Genomic DNA, 24,898 nt, shown 5'->3' with positions numbered 1-24,898 from the left:
CAACAAGGATATTAAAAATCCAATCATAATCAGGTACCATTACTATTTTACTAGTTTTAGGCATGAGAGATAATAACAATTATTACAGTCTATGAGCTGACACATTGGTGCTAGAGCTCCCTCTGCTGTCACACAGCAGCATTACATATACACATGCTCCATAATTTTTGCATCCACATCCTTGGATGAAATCTCCACAACTCCATCTTGTGAAACGACAATGGACTTGATCTTCTCGGACAGCTGTCTGTAGTCATTGCTGGAACACTCCTCAGCTATTTCCACCCATCCTTCCGGGGTGCAGACAACATCATTGAGGATGACTTGCTCCAAAGCAGCTGGATAATAAAAGGATAGATGGGAACAATAATAATATAAATCTTATGTATATAGTTACAGTGTAGTAAGATGAAATATTGGGTAATGTAATTGTCACTACAAGCAATTTTCCAAAACCTAACTGGATATTTTCCATAGGACGAGTGCTGGGAATGTTTATGTGCATGTCAGATTATTGAATGCTCCTTCTCTATTCCCAGAAACCGGATACTTTTTCATCCTGCAGAAGAAGGCTATGCCGAAAAGTGTGCAGGGGTCTGCATCATCGCAGGTGTAGGCTCTGTGTGGTATGTGACAACTATGTACATTTTGTGATACAGCAGTGACATTACCATCTATCTAGCAAGTGTAGAACAGGTAGGCAGCACTGTGAGAAGAGTAGAAGAGAAGGCAGCAGCACTCCGTTTTCAGGATATGTTTATTCACATGTGGATACAAAGCTACGTTTCGGCTAGCTCAATGTAGCCATTTTCAAGCAGTCTAGGTGACTAAGCCTAATCCAAAAGAGAGAGGACCCCTGCCAATACCTAAGTCAGTGATGGCAAACCTTTAGAGACTGAGTGCCCAAACTGCACCCCAAAACCCACTTATTTATTACAATGTGCCCAGGGCCGGATTAAGGGTGGTGGGGGCCCCTGGGCGCAAATTGGTGGGGGCCCTTCCAATAATGTTTTTGGAAGTATATAGCCACTGTAAACAGTGCATCGGCGATCTCCTCCAGTGATAGCAGCTGTGTCTCACTGACATAGCTGACATCCTAGACCCCTATGTCTGATGCTGCGCATAACACAGAGACAGTCAGCGACTCAGCTGACTGTGGGAAACTGGTGGGGGCCCCTTTAAAAGTGAAAGTGGTGGGGGCCCCAGGGCTCGAGCCCCGGGAGCCCCTCCTTTAATCCGGCCCTGAATGTGCCACACGGTAAATTATTGCAAGTATTGCTTCTTGCTCTGCCACAGAGAAGACACCAATAGTAGTTAATGAAGAAGAGGAAATTTGGATCATCATTGTAGCTTCGCTCCAGGGTCCCCAAAACAAGAAGAAACATGACAAGCGGAGCAGGATCTTGAATGATAATTCAACTGTTGGCACCTTCTCTCTCTTCCTGCAGTCCCAGGCAGCTCAGTATAACGCCGGTCCGTGAATCATGTGCCGTGTGCTGCCCCGGATTTCCCTGGCTAACAACAGTGCTGGGGTTGGGAATCCGTTCAGCATCATGATATAGGATACATGGAGTCCCTTCTTTCCTGCAAACCGGAGAAGAAGGGAGTCCTTTTGTCACATATCACTATGATGCTAGGAGTCCCATCTTCTGCACTATTGTTGGTCTGTGAAATCCGGTCCATGATTAATGGTCCAAGCACAGACGTGTATCTCTGGGGTAAAGGAACTCTTCGGTAAGCATTGTGAAGGACACTTTATAAACTTTCATCACGCTGCTGATTTATTCATCCATTTTGAGAAATACTCAAAAAATAAAGAAGTGGTTTTACAAAATTTTCCCCAGACAATAAAATACCAATACTAAAGCAGATTTGTCAGAAGAGACAAATTCTGAATTCACCTACGACCATCTTGAGTGTAATTTACTTGTTGACCCCTTAGAACAAATATACAAAAATGTAGGTAAAACCTTCTTTTGTTAGTGAGATGACAAGTGCCTATATCTTGAATAGAAAAAAAGGACACTAAACCAAGAGCCTCTGCTTTCTCCATAACCCCCCCATAACGTTGCCGCTTACCTTCCCCGCACTGATATATACTCTCCAGCAGCTGAAATCCATACTCCTTGTGATCAGTGCACAGCAGGGAGAGCACAGCCTGCCCAACAGACAGCGCCGCCGCTTTACCGTTCCACTCCTTGGTCAGTCCATTGATGAGTTCTGCAGTGGGGCACTTCTTCAACAAGAACAAGTAGTCATCTGTATGGAATACAATGGTAAGAAACGTAATAATTAACAATTGTATGAATAAATATATCTAGTATATCTATATAGTAACCATATTATAGAGCTCAAAAATAGTGGCCCTGTATGAGCGTCACGGACCCTTCTTCTTAACCCCTTAGCGCTCTGCGCCGTAGCTGTACTGCTCTGAGTCCCGCGAATAGCGCTCAGCGCAGTACAGCTACTGCACAGAGACGATGCCGATTCAGCGCTGCATAGCAGCCGAACCGGCATCGTTAGCCACGGGATTTCAACGATAATCTACCGTTGACATCCCCCGCTAACACCCGCGGTCGGAGTGGGATCCGATCGCGGGTGTTTAACCCGTTAAATGCCGCGGTCAACACGACCGCGGCATTTAACATGCCTTCCGGGGGTCTTTACCCCACGAAAATTTTATAGCCTTCAAAAGGGGGCAACAAGAAAACTAAAATCCTGGCAGCTGCAGGTCCCTCCTTCCCTTCTGCGCCTCGCTGTGCGCCCATAAAACAAGTAACGGCCACATGTGGGGGGTCTTTGTACTCAGGAGAAATTGTAGAACAAATTTTATGGTGGGTTTTCTCTTTTTATCTTTTGGAAATGTGTAAATGTTAGGGCTAAATGAACGTATAACCAACACAATTTGACCATTCTAAATTTCACCGCCATTTTGATTCAATTACTATGAAGATCTCAAGGGGTTAACAATCTTTGTAAATGCTGTTTCTGATAGTTTGAGGGGTGCAGATTTGAAAATGGGTTGGTTATATAGGGGGTTTTTGATGCTAAATATGTAAAATTTAATTTCAAACAGTATTTATCCCCAAAATAGTCAATTCTAAAAATACGGAAAATCGCTATTCCATTTGTAGGCCGCGTGACGTCAAAATAAATTATCCAAACATTTCAAAAATTATGAAAATGTAAAGTAGACAAATGGGAAATGTTATTCGGCAAGTTATTTAGGTGGTAAATCGATCTGCCTGAAAACGCAGTGATTTTGAATTTCGAAAATGGCAAATTTTTCTAAAAATTCATCATTTTTTTCCTTTTTTTGTAAATAAATGCAAAACTTATCAGCCAAAATTTACCACTAAAATGAAGTACAACATGTGGGGAAAAAACAATCTCAGAATTACTTTGATAAGTAAAAGTGTTCAAAAGTTATAACCATATAAAGAGACGCAGGTCAGAATCCAAAAAATGGGACTGAGCCTTAAGCTGTAAAATGGCTGCGTCCTTAAGGGGTTAATCATCAGTAATGGAATAGCCCAACAGTATCAATGATAGGAGCACTGATCTGAGAAGATACCTAACACTGCGGTTCACAACTGAATAGTTTGACCCTTTTAAGATTTTAAAGCTGCATTAACATGATACCCTTGAATTACATTTTGAGTTACTCCAAAAAGTAGATGAGCTTAGACCAAAATACATGTGTTCAGGAATGTATTAGGCCTCAGGCACACGTCCGTGTGAGCCGCAAGCACGAGGGAGTCTGAAGAAAGTCTTTCTATATCTTTTTAATGTTGCCAAAAAAGTACTTTTATTTCTTCCTAAGATGGAGTCAAGGAGGTGAGGAGCCCGACCAAGCAGTCAGGCCACCCCGCCTCCTGCCATTAGCTCTGCCCACTCCGCCTCCGGCCATGATCTGGCACTTCCCACTGCAGGCTCTTCTCGAAACGTCAAGCTTTGGCTATCCAGGGCTTTTGCGCATGTGCTGTCCTACACCTTGTGGCAGCGCCTCATAGACAGCTAGTGGCAAGCAGTGTGCACTGCACATGCATAAGGCTTAGCCAGAGGTCGGTGAATGGAGGCTGCAGTGGAAAGTGTGCTTTTGGCTGCAGTAGCTACATGGCATTTCCCAATGATTTATCCAAGCATGTACCCACTATATAATAGAGACTGAGGCCTGCAGTACAAACATTTATAAAACCAGACATCCCCTTTAATAGTGGGCAGAAGCAGATGGTGTGCTAATTCTATTTCTTCTTTATTTTTAACAAAAATATAAATATGAAGAATCATTTCTTACCTAATAAGAAGCGTTTACTTTGATAAGTGTAGTCAAGAGCCCCTTGGATCTGACCTTGTAAGCACATACAGAGAGCGGCCTTCCGGAGGCTAGAACATTTTCGGTATATTAGCTGAGCCAGCGCCAGGCACGTGACCTTGTGGTATGGCTCGCTCTCTCCATAATCCCAAATTACATCCCCCAGAGCTTCGGAGAATGTTATCCTGGAAAGGAGGTGACACACAAGGATTTATGTAAATTACTGTAAAATAAAGTTGATTTTAACCCTTTGTTTTATTATAAAAAAAAAAATAATTGCAGAATTTAACGTTTTCTTTACCTTATAGTGTATATATGTCATTGCTAAGAGAAATATCTGCTGATCTATTAAAGAATAATTCCTAATAATGCTAATGATATTGGGGTACAAAGAAGCTCTCCATGTAATAGGGTGCTGTGTGATATAATGCTTTGTCTGTGTCCTCAGCTCTGCTACTCCTCACCAGCAAAAGTAGTGCTCTTCTGTAGTTTTGGACCACGGTTTTAGGCAATGACTTAAGTGATAGATCTAAAGGGACTCTGTCACCAGATTTTACCCCATTAAACTATTAGCCCCATCAGGTAGGGTATGAAATGTTCTTTCTAGAATTCCCTCTTACCCATTTACCTATAAATAATCATAAGCAAATGAGCAGAGAAGAGTCATATTTATCCAGGATGAGATCTCAGCTAGTGAAATGACAAGTACCGTAGTTGTGTACATTTTGATCAAACTATACAGAATCGTCCTTTTGTTCATTCCTCACTGTCACTGTGCTATTCACATGACATGAGGCTCTTGTGAACCACCCGGATCTGAGAAATTGGACCTGGGAACAAGGTATTGTGTCTTTTGAGGGAAAACTCCTTTATAAGTCTTATATATACATATCCTTGTCTTGTTTTTCACTAATTCAAATGTATTACTGATGTGTAACGTAACGTGACAGTCGGATGTCTTACCTTTGTTGAGTAACCCAATGAACAACGTGCTCCATCTTATCATGAGACAGAGCGCACTTTATCGCTTCTAGCGTAAGCGCCGCATTAACCGGATGCTTGGCAAAGCTGCTGGACTCCATCAAAGCCTCGAAGAACATCATCAAAGGAGACAAATCGTCCTTACCGACTACAACACCTGAGAATGAGAAACCCAAATATCTTTGACAAAGGGCAGAAGTTTTTAGCTTTCTAATATGTTCTGGTTTACTCCATGTGTATGTTTTTGTTCATATCATATTTATAGTGTTGTTTTATGTATAGATGTAGATGGTGATGTAGAAGCGGATACCTGTGATGGAGGTCACACATTGGCATGTGTCAGTTATAGATATATAGTACACAGTGCTCCAGTGTATTGTGTACCATATACATACAAGTTTGGGAATATTAAGCAGACCCCTTAACAATGGGTTGTGTGAACTCAAGCCATTCATCTGGGGACGTCTTGTTTCTTTACCTCTGAATTTCTCCATGGTCTCCATATTCCTGAGGATTCCCCGGGGACTGTGTGCGGCATAGACTGCGGCGGCCTTGTACTGACCATTAACAAACAGCTCATTAAACCTGGGAGGAAACAGCACAGACTCAATGTCAGAGCAGCCGGGAGATTAACACCACGTTCACATTCACTTGTCGTCTACCACATGGGAATTGCAGTTAATAAGGTTAATTAGTTGTACATTGGGTTGTCTTTGTGTGAAATTATTTTGCTACGTCTACAATGGAAGTGTTAGGAAGAGAAATATGAAATATTGGAATACACAAGACTGACATCTGCTGGATCAGGAAATGTCTGATCTCCAGAAGTCCCCTAAAAATAGAGGCGCTCTGGTGGTTTAATGCTTCATCCTCTTCAGGTTTTTGCCTGCACATTGGTGCTTCATTCAATCTCAAGATTGGTGGGAACTCCTAAAGATGGTCCACAACCAACCAAACACAGGCACATCTGATTGATATGGTCGACTTTGGTGGTTCTTCTATTTGTAGGACTCCAAGAAATTGCTTTACAGGCAATCCCCCCCCCCCCCATTTAAGTTTACCATGTACCCAGTGAAAACTCTCCAAAAGACTTACAGAAGGTCCCTTCCTAAAAGACCATTTTTTCCCCCATTATACTCTATGGAAGCTGCCCCCAATGAGCAAATTACTCCTTTTGTGCAAAATATGGCACTTTGCACAGAAAGGTTTTATAGTATAGTATAAGGTGATTTTAGACTTTAGCCATAAATTTAGCAACTTGTTGTTGCTTTGTGAAATCTAACATGGCAAAAAGTGTCTACAGACGCTGTATGTACACTTGTCAATCCCTTACTAAAACTGACTCTTATTAGAATTGTCCCTCAATACTCACTGGTTGCCGACCCCTCCAGGGATTTTGTGTTTACATGTGTTACAAGTCTAAGTTTAGAGTCATATCCCATCCATGTGATTGTGGCAAATGGCAAAGAGAGAGGTCTGAGAGCCCATTATGGCATGCCGTAGATTCGACACTACTGCCCTAGATGATCCAAAATAATCACTGTGATCTGTATAGGTTGATTCTCCCTATATTTAGTGGCTAGCTACTCTTTGGATCACTCATGCAGCCAACATTTAAGGAGTTGGCCACTTTACCTCATGTTTTTTGTAGTGTGTGTGTGTAAGTGTGGGGGGCAGGATATTAGGTAATTTACCAAGGAAAAAGCAGAAGGTGGAGCGGCACCGTGTAAAAAAATTAGAGGGTGCAGGTCTTCGTCGGGGTCCGACAATCCCGTTAGTCGTAGCAGAAAGGCAACAAGTGAAGCAGCACTCCAAATGGTTAAAGTGAAAAAGTGTTTTATTCCACCATGGATAAGGATGCCTCCTTATCCATGGTGGAATAAAACACTTTTTCACTTTAACCATTTGGAGTGCTGCTTCACTTGTTGCCTTTCTGCTACAGGTAATTTACCAATATATATCTATGAATAGTTCTACACTGCTTCCTTGATATGTGAAGTGAAGCCTCCTGTCATTTACCTCATCAGCCAGAGATTACAGACCATAGTATTCAGGAATATAAGATTAAGGTCCTGTCAGGGAAATTGCTCATGTTCCGATAAGATCACATGACCCTCTATCTGCGGCCATGTTATGGACAGGAATGTCCGGCTGCTGAGGTAAAAGACAGTAGGCTCCACTTTACATATCAAGAAAGCAGAGCAGAACTATTAATAGATGTATATTGGTAAATTACCTTAATATCCTGCCCTCTGCACTTACACATACATTACAAAAATCATGAGGTAAAGCGGCCATCCCCTTTAATTCTTACTAACACCACCATACACATGCATGCTCAGCCTGGGTCAGTGTAAACAGTTGCAAAAGGAGCAAAAGCAATTGCTATACACCGATGGTGCATCTTTCATGAGAGTAAAAGGATTGGGCATATTAACATTAAACATACCCGGCCTACATTGTTGGGGGAATCAGGTGTCACATACATAAGCTGGTTGGGCTAGTCCTACCAAAATCAGTATTTTGGATAAGATTAATCTAATGTATATTAAACACCTTAACAGTACAAATATTTTTTTATACAGGCAGTCCCCGGGTTACGTACAAGATAGGGTCCGGAAGTTTGTTCTTAAGTTGAATTTGTATGCCGAAAATGTATATTTTATAATTGTAGATCCAGACAAAAATTTTTTATCCCCAGTGACAATTGGAGTTTAAATATTTTTTGCTGTATTGGAACCAAAGATTATCAATAAAGCTTCATTACAGACACCTTACAGCTGATCATTGCAGTCTGAGACTATAGTAAAGCATTCAGAGAGCTTCACCAGAGGTCAGAGGGGTCTGTCTGTAACTATGGGTTGTCTGTAAGTCAGGTGTCCTTAAGTAGGGGACTGCCTGTAATTGAAATGGTGTCACCAATAACCGTCATTAGGATGGCTGCAAAACAAACACCGCAGTAACCTCAACAGCTTTCGCCATACTGGCGTCCTCAGAGGAATCTGCAATTTTGGAGTGAACATAATAAAATCCAGAAGGGGAATATGTCTTTAAAATAAAGCAATACATTCTTGTGCCCCCTGTGCGGGGAACCTGTTCCTGTGATGAATTGTACAGCTTTTGTTTTCATATTCCTTAATAAAAATTCTTTGTAAACTAAAATCCAGTAGGGATACTGTAAATCTTTACGTTTTTAAATAAAACTATTTTTTGGGGGGTAAATATTCCTGTAAAATAAAAAGAAACCACCTGAACATTTGGCAGTGCTTTGCCATATTGACTCTAAGCTGACATCTGATACTGAGGACCGACCACACACCAGAGGATGGAGCCATATAATAATATTTGATACAAGGAGTCCCTGCTTCCACACAAAATAATCAAGATTACAGAAGGGAAGCAGGGACCTCTTGTATCACATATCACTATTATGTTTGGAGTCCCAACCTCTGCACTTTGGTTGTTCTGTGAAATTTGGGTTTTTCAGAACCACCAGCCGACCTAAATCTCTCCCAGTTCATCAGGAATAATAATTCTGTCTTTCTATGTATCTTATAGATGGTGATCCATCCATAGGTGCACTTGAGCGGGCACCGGTCTCACAGTCTGTACCTTTCAACATATTCCAGCAAAGCCTCCGCTTCCTGGCCCTTCCGTGGATCCAGATCTTCAAATACATTTGTGGCAGCAGTGTCATCTACAGGACAACACAATGTCAGTGATCTATGAAGCTGGATAAAAACAAATGTCTCCTTCCAAACAATGCTGGGAACAAGGTTATTTAAGGTAATGTTCTTCAAGGGAATGTACCAGATACTAAAAACAGGAAAAAGAACTATTTCCAGCTGGACATCAGACGTCAGTTTTAGGATAAAAAGTAGCAAAATTTTATTTGAAATCCATTAAAAAGGGTACAATGATACATGACACAGCATAAGGAATAAAAAATAGCATCAAAGCTTACGCGTTTCGGTGATTAAACCTTATTCATAGCTTCATAATGAAGCAGTTATGAATAAGGTTTAATCACCGAAACGCGTAAGCTTTGATGCTATTTTTTATTCCTTATGCTGTGTCATGTATCATTGTACCCTTTTTAATGGATTTCAAATAAAATTTAGCTACTTTTTATCCTAAAACTGACGTCTGATGTCCAGCTGGAAATAGTTCTTTTTCCTGTCTAATGCTGCCCGCACCTGTGACCGAGGTTTGTCCGTGCTGGAGTGTCCAGAGTCAAGACTAAGAGGATTGTTCGAACGGAGAGGGTGAGCTGATTTCACAAAAGTATCTTTGTGATAGTTTTTTCTGTGTAGATACTAAAAACACTAACATAGGGCATTTTGTAAGCTTTCCCTAAAGCTCTTCTCTTATCTTTATGCAAATTAGGTCCTCCGTGCACCAGGGGTGTGGCTCCGTCTGCTGGTGCACCAGGAAAGTATATAAGAACACAAAAAACTGTTTTGACTTTTTTGGAGGTTTCCTGAACTGGTAGACTACCTTGAAAGACACAAGATGAAATCACTGCTTCTGTGAGTAGGATTTGGCACAAAAATGGAGAAATACAGGTAATTTTGGTAACATCAGTCCAATATAACAGCCCATTTGTAATTTGAGGCCATCAAACGTGGAAACTGAGAATTACACCTACTGGTAATTTGGTTTCTATTACTCCACCATGACGGTCAGAAATTACAGGTGGGCTGTCATGGAGAACAATGTGGACAATTCTTTTGCAGATTTAAATCAGAATAAATTCAGGACATTTGTCAGGTAATAAACAAAAGGGCCAACAGCCCTCAGGGTGCATTCGCACGTGGGGTCCTGACGCATGCGCTCTGAATGGGATAGGAATGGGTTAGGCTGTATTTCTAAAAGCAAGCTGAAAAGAACATGTGAACGCAGACCAAGACATTTGTAAACATGTACCGTACTCTTCCGACATTTACATACCAACATAGTAGTGTTTAGGGTTTATTTACTAAGGGTTTGTGGGCGCACTTTCGTCGGACTTTACGTTTTCGGGTTTTGCACGGCTGTGACAGGTATTTGACAGTGGATTGTGTCGCATGTGCTGGGAATATGTCGCATGTGATGGGATTGTGGCGCAGCTGCGCTGGCTTTCGTGCAACAGAAATCAGGGGGCGTGCCGTCAGATGATCCGACTGATTCGGACTGAGCGCAGGATTTAACTTTCAAATTGTGTCACAAGATCAAGCACTTACATGCACCAGGAAGAAGATGGTGAACTCTGTCGGGCCTGAGCGGGGAAGTGACACATGCAGGATATCGGGCGCACGATCTTAGTGAAGCGCGGCAGATGTGCATGATCCTCGGACAATGCACTTTCTGTGAACTCCTTCGGACGGGTAAGTAAATGTGCCCCATTGTATCAGGTTAGCTAGGACCTAAACTGAAACATTATTGGAGTCTGTGTATGCAGCGACGGTGTACAAATTTTTGCAGCCATGACTATTTACTATCTAGAGATTGAACTTGGGTCAACTAGAGCTGTCAATATTGGGAGCTCTATGCATACACTGAAGTCAACAGACAGATTATACTTAGTAAGCCCCCAGCCCCATTTTCCCAAAGTGGTAGTTGCAGACAACTACCGTAATTGGTGAGCAAACAGATGCCCTTAAAATGTGACAGAGGGTGCTGTAATCCAATCAAGTTGGATGTAATTACTATTTTGTTTCATTGTGAAAATCATGTTTAAAATCCTGTATTATAAAGAACAATGCAAAAGATACATAAAACAACAAGCATTTTGCATTAACAAAATACATGATAGCAACACACGTTTCTGAGATGAGATGTCATCTGATATCATAGATATAGATATACATAACATGATGTCATGAGGCTAGGATATGCCATAGGATTTTGATTGATAGTCCTTCTCTAGGACCTTATAGATGAATTGGAAAGGTACTAGAGGATCCTGAGAAGGTGCAGAATGAATTTACCAAGAAACAATGGGGAGGGGAGAATACCTTTCACTTCATTTTCTTTTCCAACCATCTGCGCCAGCGCCTCATGCAGAGAAAGACTTTTATCTGATCTCGCCCAGGAGGAAATTGTGTCTGCGATGGCTCTTTTCTTTCTGTAACTGTAAGAAATAAGAAACCAGAACACAGCTTATTACTAGCTCTTCATTATATAGGATAGACATCTACAAGGTGGCTGAGTGAGTAGCACTTCTGCCTTGCAGCGCTGGATTCCTGGGTTCTAATCCCACCCAGGTCAACATCTGAAAAGAGTTTGTATGTTCTCTCCGTGTTTGCGGGGGTTTTCTCCGGGTACTCCGGTTTCTTCCCACACTTCAAAACATACTGGTAGGTTGATTAGATTGTGAGCCCCATTAGGGACAGGGACCAATTTGCCATGCTTTGTGCAGGGCTGCATAATCTGTAGGCGCTATATAAATAAAGAATTATTATTATTATTATATAACTAATAAAAGCAAAATATGTATGTTATAGGTTTACATAGAGGATGCCTTCAGTCGAAAACAGCCCAGGACTCCTGTAGTGGTAGATTTGTTGCTTTATAGCTAGATCACTATTGTTAAGACAGCTATAAGGGTGATGCCACACGTAACATTTTTGGACCATTTTAAAGCATGTGTTTTCAGTCCGTTTAAAAAACGCATCCTTTTTGTATGTTTACCGTGCGTTTGACTGGTTTTAATCTGTTTATCTTCATTTCTAGAAGTGTAAGCAGCTGTGAAACGGATTAAAACCAGCCAAACACATGGGAAACGTTTAATAACGGACCGAGAACGCACCGCGTGACAGCACCCTCAGCATATTTTCTGTAATGCCAAATAAATTCATAGATTTTAATGAAAAATACACAAACTACAGTGATCTTGGATGATTGTGGTACTAAGCAAACAAATCCCAACAGATAGCAGGAAAGTAGTGTATAGAAAATAGGAGCAGCACAAAAACACAACCAAAATGTACAAAGTGTTAAAGTGAATTCCTAATATCCTTTAAAAGCATTAAAACGTTTGCACTACTACACTATATATATATATATATATATCCAGATTACCTGTCCAGCAATCTCTGGTTGATTAACTCAACTTCTTCTCTTTCCTGTAAAGCAATACTGAGCTTCACGTCCAGCTCCTGCTTCTTCTGGATGGGAACAAACTTGGTTTTCATGTCAGCCAGTAATGCAGACTTCTTGTCGTCTAAATGCTGGTGGTACTTTATAAGGGCGGCCATGTTCAAGGAATCTTCTATGGTCATACCTATAGGGTGTAACCATATGCTACACTATAATTCACCTTTATTATACTATATATACATAATACACTAGATAATATTGTTTTACCTCCAGATGTGTAACGTATATACTCCAGTATAAGCCGACCGAGTATAAGCCGAGGTACCTAATTTTAACACAAAAAACTGGGAAAACCTATTGACTCGAGTAAAAGCAGAGGGTTGGAAATACATTGGTCACATGCCCCCCAGTATATAGCCAGTCACCTAGTATATAGCCAGATGCCCTGTAGTATATAGCCAGCAACCCCCTTGTATATAGCCAGTGCCTACCTCTTGTATATAGCCAGTGCCTGCCTCCTTCCATATATCCATCAGCCCCCTGTGACCCCCGGTATATAGCCAGCAGCCCCCTTGTATATAGCCAGTGCCTGCCCCCCAGTATATAGGCAGTGCCTGCACCCCCATAGTATACAGCCAGTGCTTTCCTAAGCCCCCCCAGCAGCCACCTGTCCAGCCTAAAAAAAAACGCAAAACTCTGTCCTCAGCTTTCTGACACCCCCCTACGGTCCTCTTCTGTCTTCAACCCCGCCTCCTTCTTTGACTCCCTGCACGGTCCCGCCGCATACACCATCAGCCGCTTACTGACATCATAGTGTGTGCCGATGGCGGCACACACACAGTGATGTCGGCAAGCAGCTGATGTCATGGTGTGTGCAACGCACCCTAAAAAAAGAAAGGACCTACAGGGAGTTTCGCAAAGGTGAGTACAGATTTTTTTTTCCATTGACTTGAGTATAAGGTGAGTTTGGGCTTCTCAGCACATTTTTTGTGCTGAAAAACTCAGCTTATACTGAAATATATATGGTATTTAAATTGTATTTGATTAAATCTGGATTGACAAGTATTTTTCTGTCAGTCACGGTTCCTGGATCCATGAGTAAGTGCCCCTGGGTTATCATACTTGATTTTGATGGTAGATTTTCATTAAATAAAGGTCCATTTAGTAAACATCTTCGCTATTTAATTTTATTTAAATTTTATTAAATAAATAAAATGTCCCTATTTTAGGCTATGTAAGATGTTACAGGCAGTTTAGCCTCCATACTAGCTTACAAAGGAACCGTATATAATACAATATTATGTAATGTATAATATAATACATACCTGGGATTGGAGCTGTGGGGTTTATTTCATTTTGGGGTGTTCCTGCCTCTTCTATCTGGGGAGTCTTTACTCTCCTTTCATCAAGCAATTTTTGTAACTCATTTTCAATTCTTTGAGAATCTTTATTGACTATGTCAATTCTAGAATAGAAAATCGGATACAGCGGATTAGATTTACTCATGGATTGTGTATTCCTGATCATGACCATTCTTGCGGTATCTGCACGAGTAGCATAGTACCTGCAGAACATTAATTCCACAGCATTATAATGTATGGGATTTATTGGTGAATGTGCGCCGGCGTATGATGAAGGCCCTGTCCTCCCGGACTTCTGATGCATCTAGCGGCAGGGTGGTGCAGTGTACAAATTTGTGCTCCGATTGAATGCTCCTCTTGATGTGGAGTTGGTGTGAAGGGGAAAACAATCATAATGCCTGGTGGTTTCAGAGGCATTGCAATTATTTCAGGGCTTGTATGCCAGAAAACTCGTGTACAAGTCCTGATAAATCTATCCCATTATCTGACACAAAAATATTTATACTTATAGCAAGTAAGTGACATGTCTTGTAATGCTGCGGATTGTGGAGCAGAAAGAAGGTGAGCCCCACCGCTGGCACAATTGCAGCATTATACGCATCAGAAAACATGCGTAGGGATTTTAATGCTTATTGAATGGCTGTGGCAAATCCCACAGCCTTTCTGCAACGTGTGCATATACCCTTAGGCTCCCTGCAGATGAACGTAACTCGGGTGAGCGTACAGCTGCCCATAGGAGAGAGAAGGAGTGAGCCCCTCCCCTCTCCATAAAGAAGTAAACAGCCGGCGCCGTAGCACGTGAATTATAGGACAGGTCCAATATTTTTCCGTGCACATCATGGTAATGGTGTGGTGAGACAACGTGTCGTACCATGGACAGGCACCATAGGCATCCCTGGGGACCGATATACGGCTGCAAACTGTGTGGCAAAATATCGGTCCTGCGCATGTTCACGTGCATGAGGCCTTAGGCAGTCATCCCTGCTGTATGATAAGGAATGTTTTATTACCCCATACAGTTTGTATTTGTAGGCATCACGTCCCATATCCTGGCCCCCTCCCAGTTGTACCACATGAAAGCTCCTTTCTTGTATTACCTGTCTTCCAGCTCCGCTGCCCGTTTCCGGTAATACATGAGTGTGGTGGGCTCAGAGGCTAGTCTTTTCAACTTTGTATGGAGATGCATTGCATTTATTTCCCCTTGTTTTGTGGCATCAATAAACTCATCGTACTCTTGTTTGATGGCAGTAAGAAGGCGCTTGTAGTCAGTGCAATATTCAATGATCTGGTAGCAAAAGAAACATACAGAGAGCGACAGTCATATACAGAGGAACACAGCAAAATCACATAATATATTCATTGTGATTGTAATAAAAACCTTATCAAACGCCTGTCCATAGATAATATACTGCTGCTCGGCATCGAGTTGACCCACGGCAGAGAGTTTTTCCTCCTCAGATTTTATGTTCTTCTCAATGCTGGTCAGAAAGCTCTTACTGCGGGCACTAGTGATGGGTGGGAGAACCCGAGGTCCTGATATTCCCTGGAAGGACTTCACAGCTCCAGTGGATATGTGCCGGGCTTCTTCCTGCCTTTAAAGTTGTAATGGAGAGGGTATTTTTTCAACAATGCATTTATTTATTTCCTAAGTGCCATGAGAAATGGTCCCTCAAAAGGCACAGAAATTGTCATCATTCACATCACTTCTCTTAGGTTTGAGGTAATTTAACAAACTGCATGTATTTGCAGCTTGGGAGGTAACCAGAGCCAAAAGAAATACAATTAACGGAATACTATTACCCCATAAATAAGATGCAGAACATGTATAATAAAGAACAAACTTGTCATTTATTTTTCATAAAAATGTTAGAGTGCAGTTTTCTTAGGGACCACTAGTTCTTAGCAAAGGTGACGCTGCTTAAAGGGAGCATGTTAGGAGGTTTGGGGCCTCAAAACTACGTGCATATCTACCATCAAAATCAGGCATGGATAAACCAGGGACACTTACTCATAGATCCAGGCACTATGACTGTGGCAATCTTCTTATCTCTGTTAGCCATTGTTTAAAATTATGCTAATGAGACTAAAAGGCTAGTGGGGTGGTTCCAAAAGCCCCTCTGTGCTGCAGATTAACATGCTGTCTCGTCCTTCCATGCTGCTCCCTCAGCACTTTCCCCTGGTGTAATCTCACTGCAGGATAGGAAGTTTCAGCACACAGTAAGGGGGAAGTACTACTGTACAGTGTTATAGCCTTTGAATCTGAATCTGGAAACTGCCCTAGTAGCCTTTGAGTCTCATTAGCATAATTAGAAAGTTGATGTCAGAAGGAAGGAGGCCATGGATACCAAATATAAGAAGATTACCACAGTCACAGTGGCTGGATCTATGAGTATGTGTCCCTGGTTTGTCCAGGCTTCATTTTGATGGTAGATTTCCTTTAATCTACTACATGGCAATGGGTCGATTCAGTTCAGTTTGGCTCAATTCTTTGTGGTTGGTTTAATACTGCAGGAAGTACCTATGTCATACTAATGATGAGCAAAATTAGAGTTTTGTCCGATGCGCTCGTAGTGCGTTACAAAACATGATACAAATGCATGGTGTGGACTAAGGCTTCTTTCACACAAACACATGTTACACCCGGGTGGGACTGGCACGTAGCATAGGTTCAGCTATAGGTGGAGGAGTGAGAGCTGCTCACATCTTACTGCTTCTTTCTCATGCAGTGAGCAGTGTATCTGATAGCCTCCTGTGGTCCGTCTATAATAAAATATATGACAAAGTTTGCTATTATCATCTGCATTATTCATTTATGAAAACTTTTTCAAAGTTTAGTTACACTTTAAGTTTTATTAAAAGTCTGTGTTGTTGCATCATCCTTTGATGGGCTCAACATCAAGAGAGAAAGTGATTATTCCTACCATCATATGACCCCCTGCATGCTTATTTTTGGGGGTCTCTAGCATTAGACATCAACCATTTGTAATGGTATCCATAAGTTGGGTCTGCTGGACATAACTGTATTTCTCCCAAACTTGCAATGGCTGACAGCAGAGAGCAACAGACTGCACAGAGTATATAGAATAGCCATAGTGCCCCTTCACCCCTGTTTGCCCTGTTACCTCGCCATCTCATGTAAGGGCATCTGTGTACAGACTTGCTACTAAGGGATGTTGCTAGTGGGCGTGATCATTAGGTAGGTGGGCGGAACAATGTTAATGAGTATCTGAGCTCAGATGCATCATGGGAATTGTAGTTTACAGTGAAAAGTGACGTAACCTTTATACAATCATACGTTGTATTTTTTAGTTCACAGACTGGTGTAAATATTTTTCAATTTTGGCAAATTAAATTGATTATTCCCATTGACGAAGTCAATGTTACAAGAACTACAATTCCCACAATTCTTTGATGATGAAAGCCCCCCCCTCCCTCGCAAGAGACGAATGTAAAATACAATGGAGCATTTTCATAGAGCGATATTTTATAATGGACTGTAAGGCTTCAGGATAAGCTCTCCGCTCGCTCCGATGTATTTGTAATACGTGACAGCGCAGAAAAATTTTAACAGGCATTGACAAGGACAGCTGTCTCCGCCCACCGCCCTGCGCTGCAGCTAGGAAAACCCCGTAGCCGCCGGAAGGAGGCCTCTCTCCAGGATCCGCCATTAGCAGGAGGTGAGTGTGGCGGAGGGCTCCCGGGTATTGGGGGATTTCTCCGGTATACCGGGGCTCAGGCCTGGGGGAGTGCGGTCCTTTTCGTGCCTGTAATAACCGCCTTTCATGTCCTGCAGGTGGATCCGCCGCCAAGATGCAGATCTTCGTGAAAACCCTCACGGGGAAGACCATCACCCTCGAGGTGTGTGCTGGGAGGCGGCGGCGTGTGTGCTGGGGCCTGTAACAGGGGGGAGCACCGAGCTGTGGTGATAATGTGGCGGGCTCATGCAGCTCCATGTGCGGCCACGTGTGTGCGGGCCCGGGGGTGCATGTGCTGGGCAGTCGGGTCCCGGGGGATACATGTGATACATCCACCAGAGGAGAGGCCGCCATAGTGATGTCAGTGTGCTGCAGCTAAAGCATGGACCTTGTGCTCTATACAAAGATTGAATAAAGCTAGCGGTTAATTTCGCTCAAACGTATAAGTGAGATCATTGGCTAAGGGTTTCCTCAAATTATTTTTAACCTTCTCCCTGCTATGTGCAGCTGCATTAAAGCAATGGTATAAGACCCTAATCCAGTGATGGCGGACCTTCTAGAGACCGAGTGCCCAAACTACAACCAAAATCCACTTGTTTACCCTGATGTGCCAACGTGGCTTTTCTGGCAGTAATTTATTGCTACCTGTTCTACATTATTCAATTGTATTGGCTCTCCTAAGGCCACCAATACAGTTGAAAGAAGGTGGGCAAATTCAGACCATCATTGTAGCTTCTCTCCAGGAAGACTGGTGGGTCCAGCAGGATGACCTCCAAAGACAATGCAGTTCTGTCAGCACCTACTCACTTGAATGTCGCTTTAAAATAGTGCTTATAGCATTATCTTTCAAGTTGCTTGGCACTGCAGGAAGAGTTGGTGGACTTGGTCCTGTTTGGTGAAATTGGGACAATGGCCTCAGTGCCAACAGAAAGGGCTCTGAGTGCCACCTCTGTCACCCGTGCCACAGGTTCGCCACCACTGCCCTAATCCCTTACTGTACAGGGGAACAAGTGTTTGACTGCTGAGCCCCCATAGTACACCACATAGATTTGTGATGGGACATTGTAAAGTGTGAAAGCTGTCAGTGTGCACATAATTGTGGTTACTGGCTAGGACCACCCACTGGACTCCTCATCATAGGGCAGAGGTTAACTAAAGTCATAAAGGTGCAGGTCATGTACGTTTTAGTGGAGCCTCTGTATTGTGATTTAGCCCCGTCGCTCGGTTGTGGTATTCTTGGAGTCAGCTGTAACCTTGGATCTGTTGATAATGCCTTGCTTTCTTTTTCTAGGTTGAACCCTCTGATACTATTGAAAATGTCAAAGCTAAGATTCAGGATAAGGAAGGTGAGTTTTACTGGATTGTCCTACTGCACAACATTTCTATCCTGGTACGACTTTCTTTTTCTAGAAGGTTCCTTAAATAGGATCCTATATTTACAACTCTGCACTTCCCTGGTCCAGTGTGGTGTCTCCTGTAACCGCTGTAGCAGTGATGTCATGTTGTTGGCCTCCCATTAAGGCCTCAAAGGGAACCTGGGACCTAATTTTCACTAAAGACAGGTTGTAGACGCACTTTACAGCTGGATGGTATAAGATGTCTCTTCCCCTTTCTGTGCATATAATTACAATTTAATTGTGTTTTAACTTGCCTTGTTCCCAGACAGATTTATGTTCAAAGTCCCAGGTTTGTTTTGGCTGCATTTAATAAAAACACACACAACTCTTCGTGCTCCTGTACAGCTCCTCCTTGTCTCACTGTCAGCTCAACAGGCTGTGAGTGAGAGCAGGAGGGAGGAACTGAGCTGAGTGAGCAGCACAGACAAGTGAGTGTTCTCTTTGAAATTTAGCCAAAACTAACCTGGCATTTGGGACAGGTTTATGTCAGGGTGCAAGGTAAGTTGAAACAATTATATTGTAATGCAGATGAGGGGCAGAAATCTTTGCAATCCACCTGTATTGGGCTTCTGCAACCCCCCACCCAATCAGCAATTTCTAACTTGTTTTTGTGGGAAACCCCTTTTAACATCTAAATTTGAACCATTGTGTTCACTAAAGCCTATATATTTGATATATCTATACTTGGTTGTCGTCTTAAAGATCATATCTAGACAATATGTTGGGCTTTTTTCAGAAGCTTTTGGAAGACAAAAAGGGGTTGGCTACTGTTCTGCAGAACTGCATATTTATAGGTGGTTACAGAAAATGGAACAACAAGCAAAATCCCTCCTTTCATCTGCTGAATTACCATTTACCCCTTAATGACTTTACAGTGGTCATTAAGGGCGCGGTCCCACGTTGCGTTTGCAAACGCAGACGCAGACCAAACCGCGCCCACCGGGCGGTCCGCGGTCCAATCGCATCGGCGGTTCTCTATGTTTCTATTGAAAACGCCGATGCGATTGGACCGCGGACCGCCCGGTGGGCGCGGTTTGGTCTGCGTCTGCGTTTGCAAACGCAACGTGGGACCGCGCCCTAAAGGAAACCTACCACTTGAAGTGGCAGGTTTCTGATGGAAATACCGGGCACTAGCTCAGGGTGAGCTTGTGCCGGAGCTTATTTTCGTTAGTGTTTTAAACCGCGGTATCGTGGTTTAAAACACTTTTTAAACTTTATAGCCGGCGCAGGCAGGTACGCGCTTGGCGCTTACCATGCGCGCGGCTCTCATTCACTTCCTATGTAGCCGCGTGCACGGTAAGCGCCGAGCGCGTACCTCCCTGCGCCGGCTATAAGGTTTAAAAAGTGTTTTAAACCGCAATACCGCGGTTTAAAACACTAACGAAAATAAGCTCCGGCACCAGCTCACCCTGAGCAAGTGCCTGGTATTTCAAGTGGTAGGTTTCCTTTAACCCCTAGGCGCACCTGGACGTTATAGTACGTCCCCGGGGCTAGATGCGCGGCCCTCTGGGGTCCACAAATACACATGTAAAGCACTGTACAACTATTAGTAAATTTCATAATCTTGAAGTTCCATCATATTCCGTAGCTCTTTACAAATCGTAGGTGACATATGCAAATATATTAGAGTACAATTATTCGTATGGAACAAAATGAGTGACCCCGCTCACAAGAGCTTGGATCAATGAGGGTGGCTGACATCAGATGTAAAAAAAAAAAAATTAAATCTCCATGTGAATGTCCCCTTAGACAAAGTATATTGCTTAAAGTGTGTAAATTATTACTCACAGTAAACGTGATCAAAAACGTTATGAACCCAAAGTATGTACAAGCAAAAGTTGTGGCAATGAAAAATCTGGTTATATTCTCTGCAGATAACTGCTGGACAGATGCTTAAGTGGTAAAAAAATTTCAGTTTCTTACAGAAACTACCCAAAGTGTGTAACCTTTACTTGTATATTGGGGTTGACATTGCTGATATGATGCACACATGACTTGGCTAACCCTGTCCCTGGTGTTTCTAGGTATTCCTCCTGATCAGCAGAGGTTGATCTTTGCCGGCAAGCAGCTGGAAGATGGCCGCACTCTCTCAGATTACAACATCCAGAAGGTGTGTATTATCCATGGATAGTTTCATTTAACTTTTTGAATATAAAGGAGTGTCCTTGCTTGGTAACTTATGATATAGACCAGACCTTCAAGTCAATGGGAGATTGTGGAGTCCGTCAAAATGCAACAACATTAGGAACTAACGGTGGTCAATTGACTTCCACTTTTTAGATGGGTGAGTGAGGGTCTGGCCTCTATAAAGTATTTGACTCGTGTGGGTATGTGTATACCTAAAGTGGACAATTGTTTTTAAAGGTAAATGTGTCAAGCGCCATCTCTTGTGTATCAGAGGTACATTTCTGTTTGGATCAGAACAAAGTTTACCAGACAAACTTTTGGTTCTCAAGTCAGACCTGCAGGACATAAACTCATACTTGATACCTGTAATGGTTCAGTTTCTTGTTCAATTGTCCAACTAATCCATAAACCCCTTTAACTTTGTAGGAGTCCACCCTCCATCTGGTGCTGAGGCTCCGTGGTGGTGCTAAGAAGAGGAAGAAGAAGTCTTACACCACACCCAAGAAGAACAAGCATAAGAGAAAGAAGGTCAAGCTTGCTGTGCTCAAGTACTACAAGGTAAGTCTGGAGATCACTGGGAGGATATTCTTTTTATATGTCCTAAAGTTGATACAGAAGGAAAAGTAAACTAACGATAATCTACAGATTGAAGCAAATTCTCATTCTGTAGATCAGCGGCCCCTGGCAGCATGACGGTCATCCATTTACATATTTTTATGGGGGAGATTTATCAGAAGTGTCTGAGGCAAAACTTTTCCAGTTGCCTATGGAAACCCATTAGAGCCCAGCTTTTATTTATAAACTGCTGTGGGAAAAGTTGAAAGTTGAGCTCTGACTGGTTGCCATGCACAACTAGAACAGTCCTGACTCTTCCAATAAATCTCCCCCTTACTGTTTGTGGCTGGGCTGCCAGATCCTGATATTATATGGTATTTGTACAGCATTGACATTGGATTTTTATTTTTCTACTTATGACATTGATCAGTTGGATGTATGTAACAGACTCTCAATTTCCTTTAGCTTTAGTCATTCCATGATGTATGACAAAAACATAGTTCAGGCATTTCAGCCTGCCCAAGGATAGATCGTAACTCACTGCACATCTCTATATCTATGTGCAATATGAGCTACATTCACATGGACGTATATACGGCCGCAAGCTTGCAATAGTTGCACAGAGCGTTACACTACTGCACACGTGTGGCACCGTATTGCTCCATGTACTGGGAGAAGTCCTATCTTGTGCACCTCTATGAAGAGGAGAGGGGTGACCTCCTGCCCACCTGGCCGTACATTTGTCTGAATATAGCCGCAGTCTAATGGTTTTTTGTACTTTTCCTGTGAGGATCTATTTATCCAGAATGCAACTTATTCCTAAAACCAGTCTCATGTGAACCTTTTATTTCTTTTATAGGTTGATGAAAATGGCAAAATCCACCGCCTGAGGCGGGAATGCCCATCGGATGAGTGTGGCGCTGGAGTCTTCATGGCAAGTCACTTTGACAGGCATTACTGTGGAAAGTGCTGTCTGACCTACTGCTTCAACAAGCCTGAGGACAAATAAATGTACATGTGTTAATAAAAGTCCACCCACACCTCACTTGTGTTACTGTCTGGTTTTATGGCCACAGCTTCCTCTGCCCTCAGTACTTGATAATAACATTGACTTTACATGTGATGGAAGTGTAGCATCACCCCACTTACATGCTGCTGAAAAATAAGATATTGGGGCACGTTGTGCTATTTAGGCTGGTGCCTGCATCTATTACAGTAATTTAGTATCTATCATCTAAATTGCCCTTAAGACTTTAAAAAATATTTTAGTTCTAATGCTGATCTTTGTGGGGCCACCTAATAGTTGGGATTACCAACAATTGGTGATAGAATTGATCTGCAACAAATGAAGTTCATAATGACATTAAGTGCTGCCATGATCACTTGTTCGTATCCCTTTTGGGACTCAACAAAACTGGAGGGGGATGAGTTATAAGGAACCATTGTTCAGGAGGGGTATACATTTTAGACTTCTAAGTATTGGTTCAAATACTGTAACTTCCACTTTTCACAAGAAATGGGGGTCCTAATGCTTGACCCCTTGTCTCAATCAAATGTCCTGCCCATTGTATGGGTCAGAAATTGATGAGCACAGCCCTCAGATTTCTTTGGCACCATTCTAGACAAGACTGAGAATGCTGAAGATAATAATAATTCTTTATTTATATAGCGCACACAGATTACGCAGCGCTGCACAAGCATGTCAAATTGGTCAAGATACTGAGCCATTTAATCCGTTTGATGCTCCCATAGTGTTGGATGGATAAGGGTTGGCGCTTGAGCTGCTGCTTCATTCCATTGGCAGAAACTGGACTCCATTGTGGGGGTCCCAGCAGACTAAACCTATAGCGTTGCCTTAATGCAACTATAAGGACTATAGAAAGTCTGGGAAGGGGGCATGCTTCGTGTGCCACTTTGATGTACAAGCCATGAATTGGAATTCCCCCCACATTCCAAGGGAGTGGGACATTGCAGGGATGCTCCAGCCTGCAGCATTTGCCATAGCTTGGGCTCTGTGGAGTCTCCTTTATTCCTAAAATTGAGCATAAAACTGAAACTTTATATTTGGTATAACAATCAGTAGGGAGTGCACAGGTCTTTGTGTTGAATGACCTTAGAACATCTGCAGCCACATGACATCACTAATTTCTCACATGGCTCTGTTGGGATTTTGGTCCACTACTCTTCCAGTCTATTTCATAGTTCACTTTTTTTTTGACCAGAACTTTTGTCACCATTTTCGAGAGCTTTTCTAATGGGTTTAGGATGTGATGGCAGTTTCTGTGTTTTCTGTTTCATGGAACTTCTTAACCTGTTTTTCGGTGCGACACAGGACATTGTCCTGCACCACAATTGTCCTTGTATTGGACCACATGGTGTTGAAGGTTCTGATACACTTGCATTCAATCTGCCATGTAGCTGTATGGGGAGGACCAATTCCTGCTGCAGAAAACACTACCCACACCATGACCCTCCACCCAAACACTTCCTCCACCTTTCACTTTTTTTTTTTACACTTTGGGTTCAGTCTTTCCCCAGTTTGACAATAACGGGGGCCATTTTTATCTTAAAAATTCTTATTTTTTCCTTTTATTTTGAGACCCTTTTTTGGAACATTTGCTAGGTGAGGGAAAAGTAGCAAATTAAGGCACAAATATATCAAAGTTAGTCACACAAGAATGTTTCAGTGTTGCACTTGATTTGTTTAAAATCCATATCTGGATGTATGAAAAAGATGCATTTTTGGCACAAAGCGTGGCAAAAAAGTAGCAAATTCCAGTCCTGATCCAATGTAAGAAACTTTTAGGAGTGTGAATAGTTTGCAATTTTTCAATTAAAAGTCATTAAAACCCCAAAGACTTGGCTACCTGATCTATCAACCTTTAAGATAAACAAGTCAAAAACTCATAAAAATTAAGAAAAGACTTGCACAAATGTCCTGACTAAAGTTAAATGACCCCCATAATCTTTCCCATCAGATCCTAAAAAATTAAACTTGCTTTCATCACTAAAATGAAATATGGACCACTCTGTCCACACTACATGCTCCTCAGTAAAGGGGAGTCTAGTCTTGATTCTTTTTTTTTCTAATGAGAGGTTTGGTAACTAGAGTGGGCTTTCATTTCAACTGCTCTTAACCCCTATGTCCCGCTTCTGGTATCGGCTCATGAACAGAGCCAGCAGCGGCTGTCAGCTGTATATTACAGCTGACACTGCGCTCTAACACCCGCGCTTGGAACCGACTGCAATTGTGGGTGTCAAGCATGACAGCGGCATTTAAGGGTCTTCCCCCTATGGATCTGATCCTCTTCTGGGCAGCCCCGAGGTCTGCCCGATGTTCTATGCAGTCAGACCCGTAAACTCTGCACATGCGCCTGCATGCTCAGA

The 24,898-nt window shown here is 42.4% G+C and overlaps 2 protein-coding genes across 5 annotated transcripts; one reads left to right on the top strand and one right to left on the bottom strand.

Annotated features, from left to right (window-relative positions):
* Positions 1-28: 28 nt before the first annotated feature.
* CLHC1 (clathrin heavy chain linker domain containing 1) lies at positions 29-17,686 on the bottom strand. 4 transcript variants are annotated; one of them, XM_072140531.1, is made up of 12 exons: positions 17,464-17,686; positions 15,116-15,329; positions 14,835-15,022; positions 13,702-13,841; positions 12,359-12,560; positions 11,293-11,408; positions 8,909-8,993; positions 5,775-5,881; positions 5,279-5,453; positions 4,298-4,500; positions 2,080-2,259; positions 29-338 (listed from the first exon to the last, which is right to left on the bottom strand). In XM_072140531.1, exons 1-12 carry the CDS (start codon positions 17,583-17,585, stop codon positions 142-144), a joined length of 1,929 nt encoding a protein of 642 aa, XP_071996632.1. In that variant the 5' UTR covers positions 17,586-17,686; the 3' UTR covers positions 29-141. The 4 variants fall into 4 exon arrangements, with proteins under 4 accessions (XP_071996632.1, XP_071996634.1, XP_071996633.1 ...); XM_072140533.1 differs by having other exon boundaries at positions 17,502-17,685; XM_072140532.1 differs by lacking the exon at positions 17,464-17,686 and adding an exon at positions 16,860-17,003.
* Positions 17,326-22,556, top strand: RPS27A (ribosomal protein S27a). The gene is made up of 6 exons (XM_072140535.1): positions 17,326-17,414; positions 17,531-17,595; positions 18,724-18,778; positions 20,854-20,939; positions 21,383-21,514; positions 22,371-22,556. The coding sequence occupies exons 2-6, from the start codon at positions 17,548-17,550 to the stop codon at positions 22,518-22,520; spliced, it is 471 nt and encodes a 156-aa protein (XP_071996636.1). The 5' UTR covers positions 17,326-17,414; positions 17,531-17,547; the 3' UTR covers positions 22,521-22,556.
* The last annotated feature ends 2,342 nt before the right edge of the window (positions 22,557-24,898 follow it).

Source organism: Engystomops pustulosus, chromosome 3 (genome assembly GCF_040894005.1).
Source record: "Engystomops pustulosus chromosome 3, aEngPut4.maternal, whole genome shotgun sequence".
NCBI lineage: Eukaryota > Metazoa > Chordata > Amphibia > Anura > Leptodactylidae > Engystomops > Engystomops pustulosus.
This window is presented reverse-complemented; position numbering and strand designations above follow the sequence as displayed.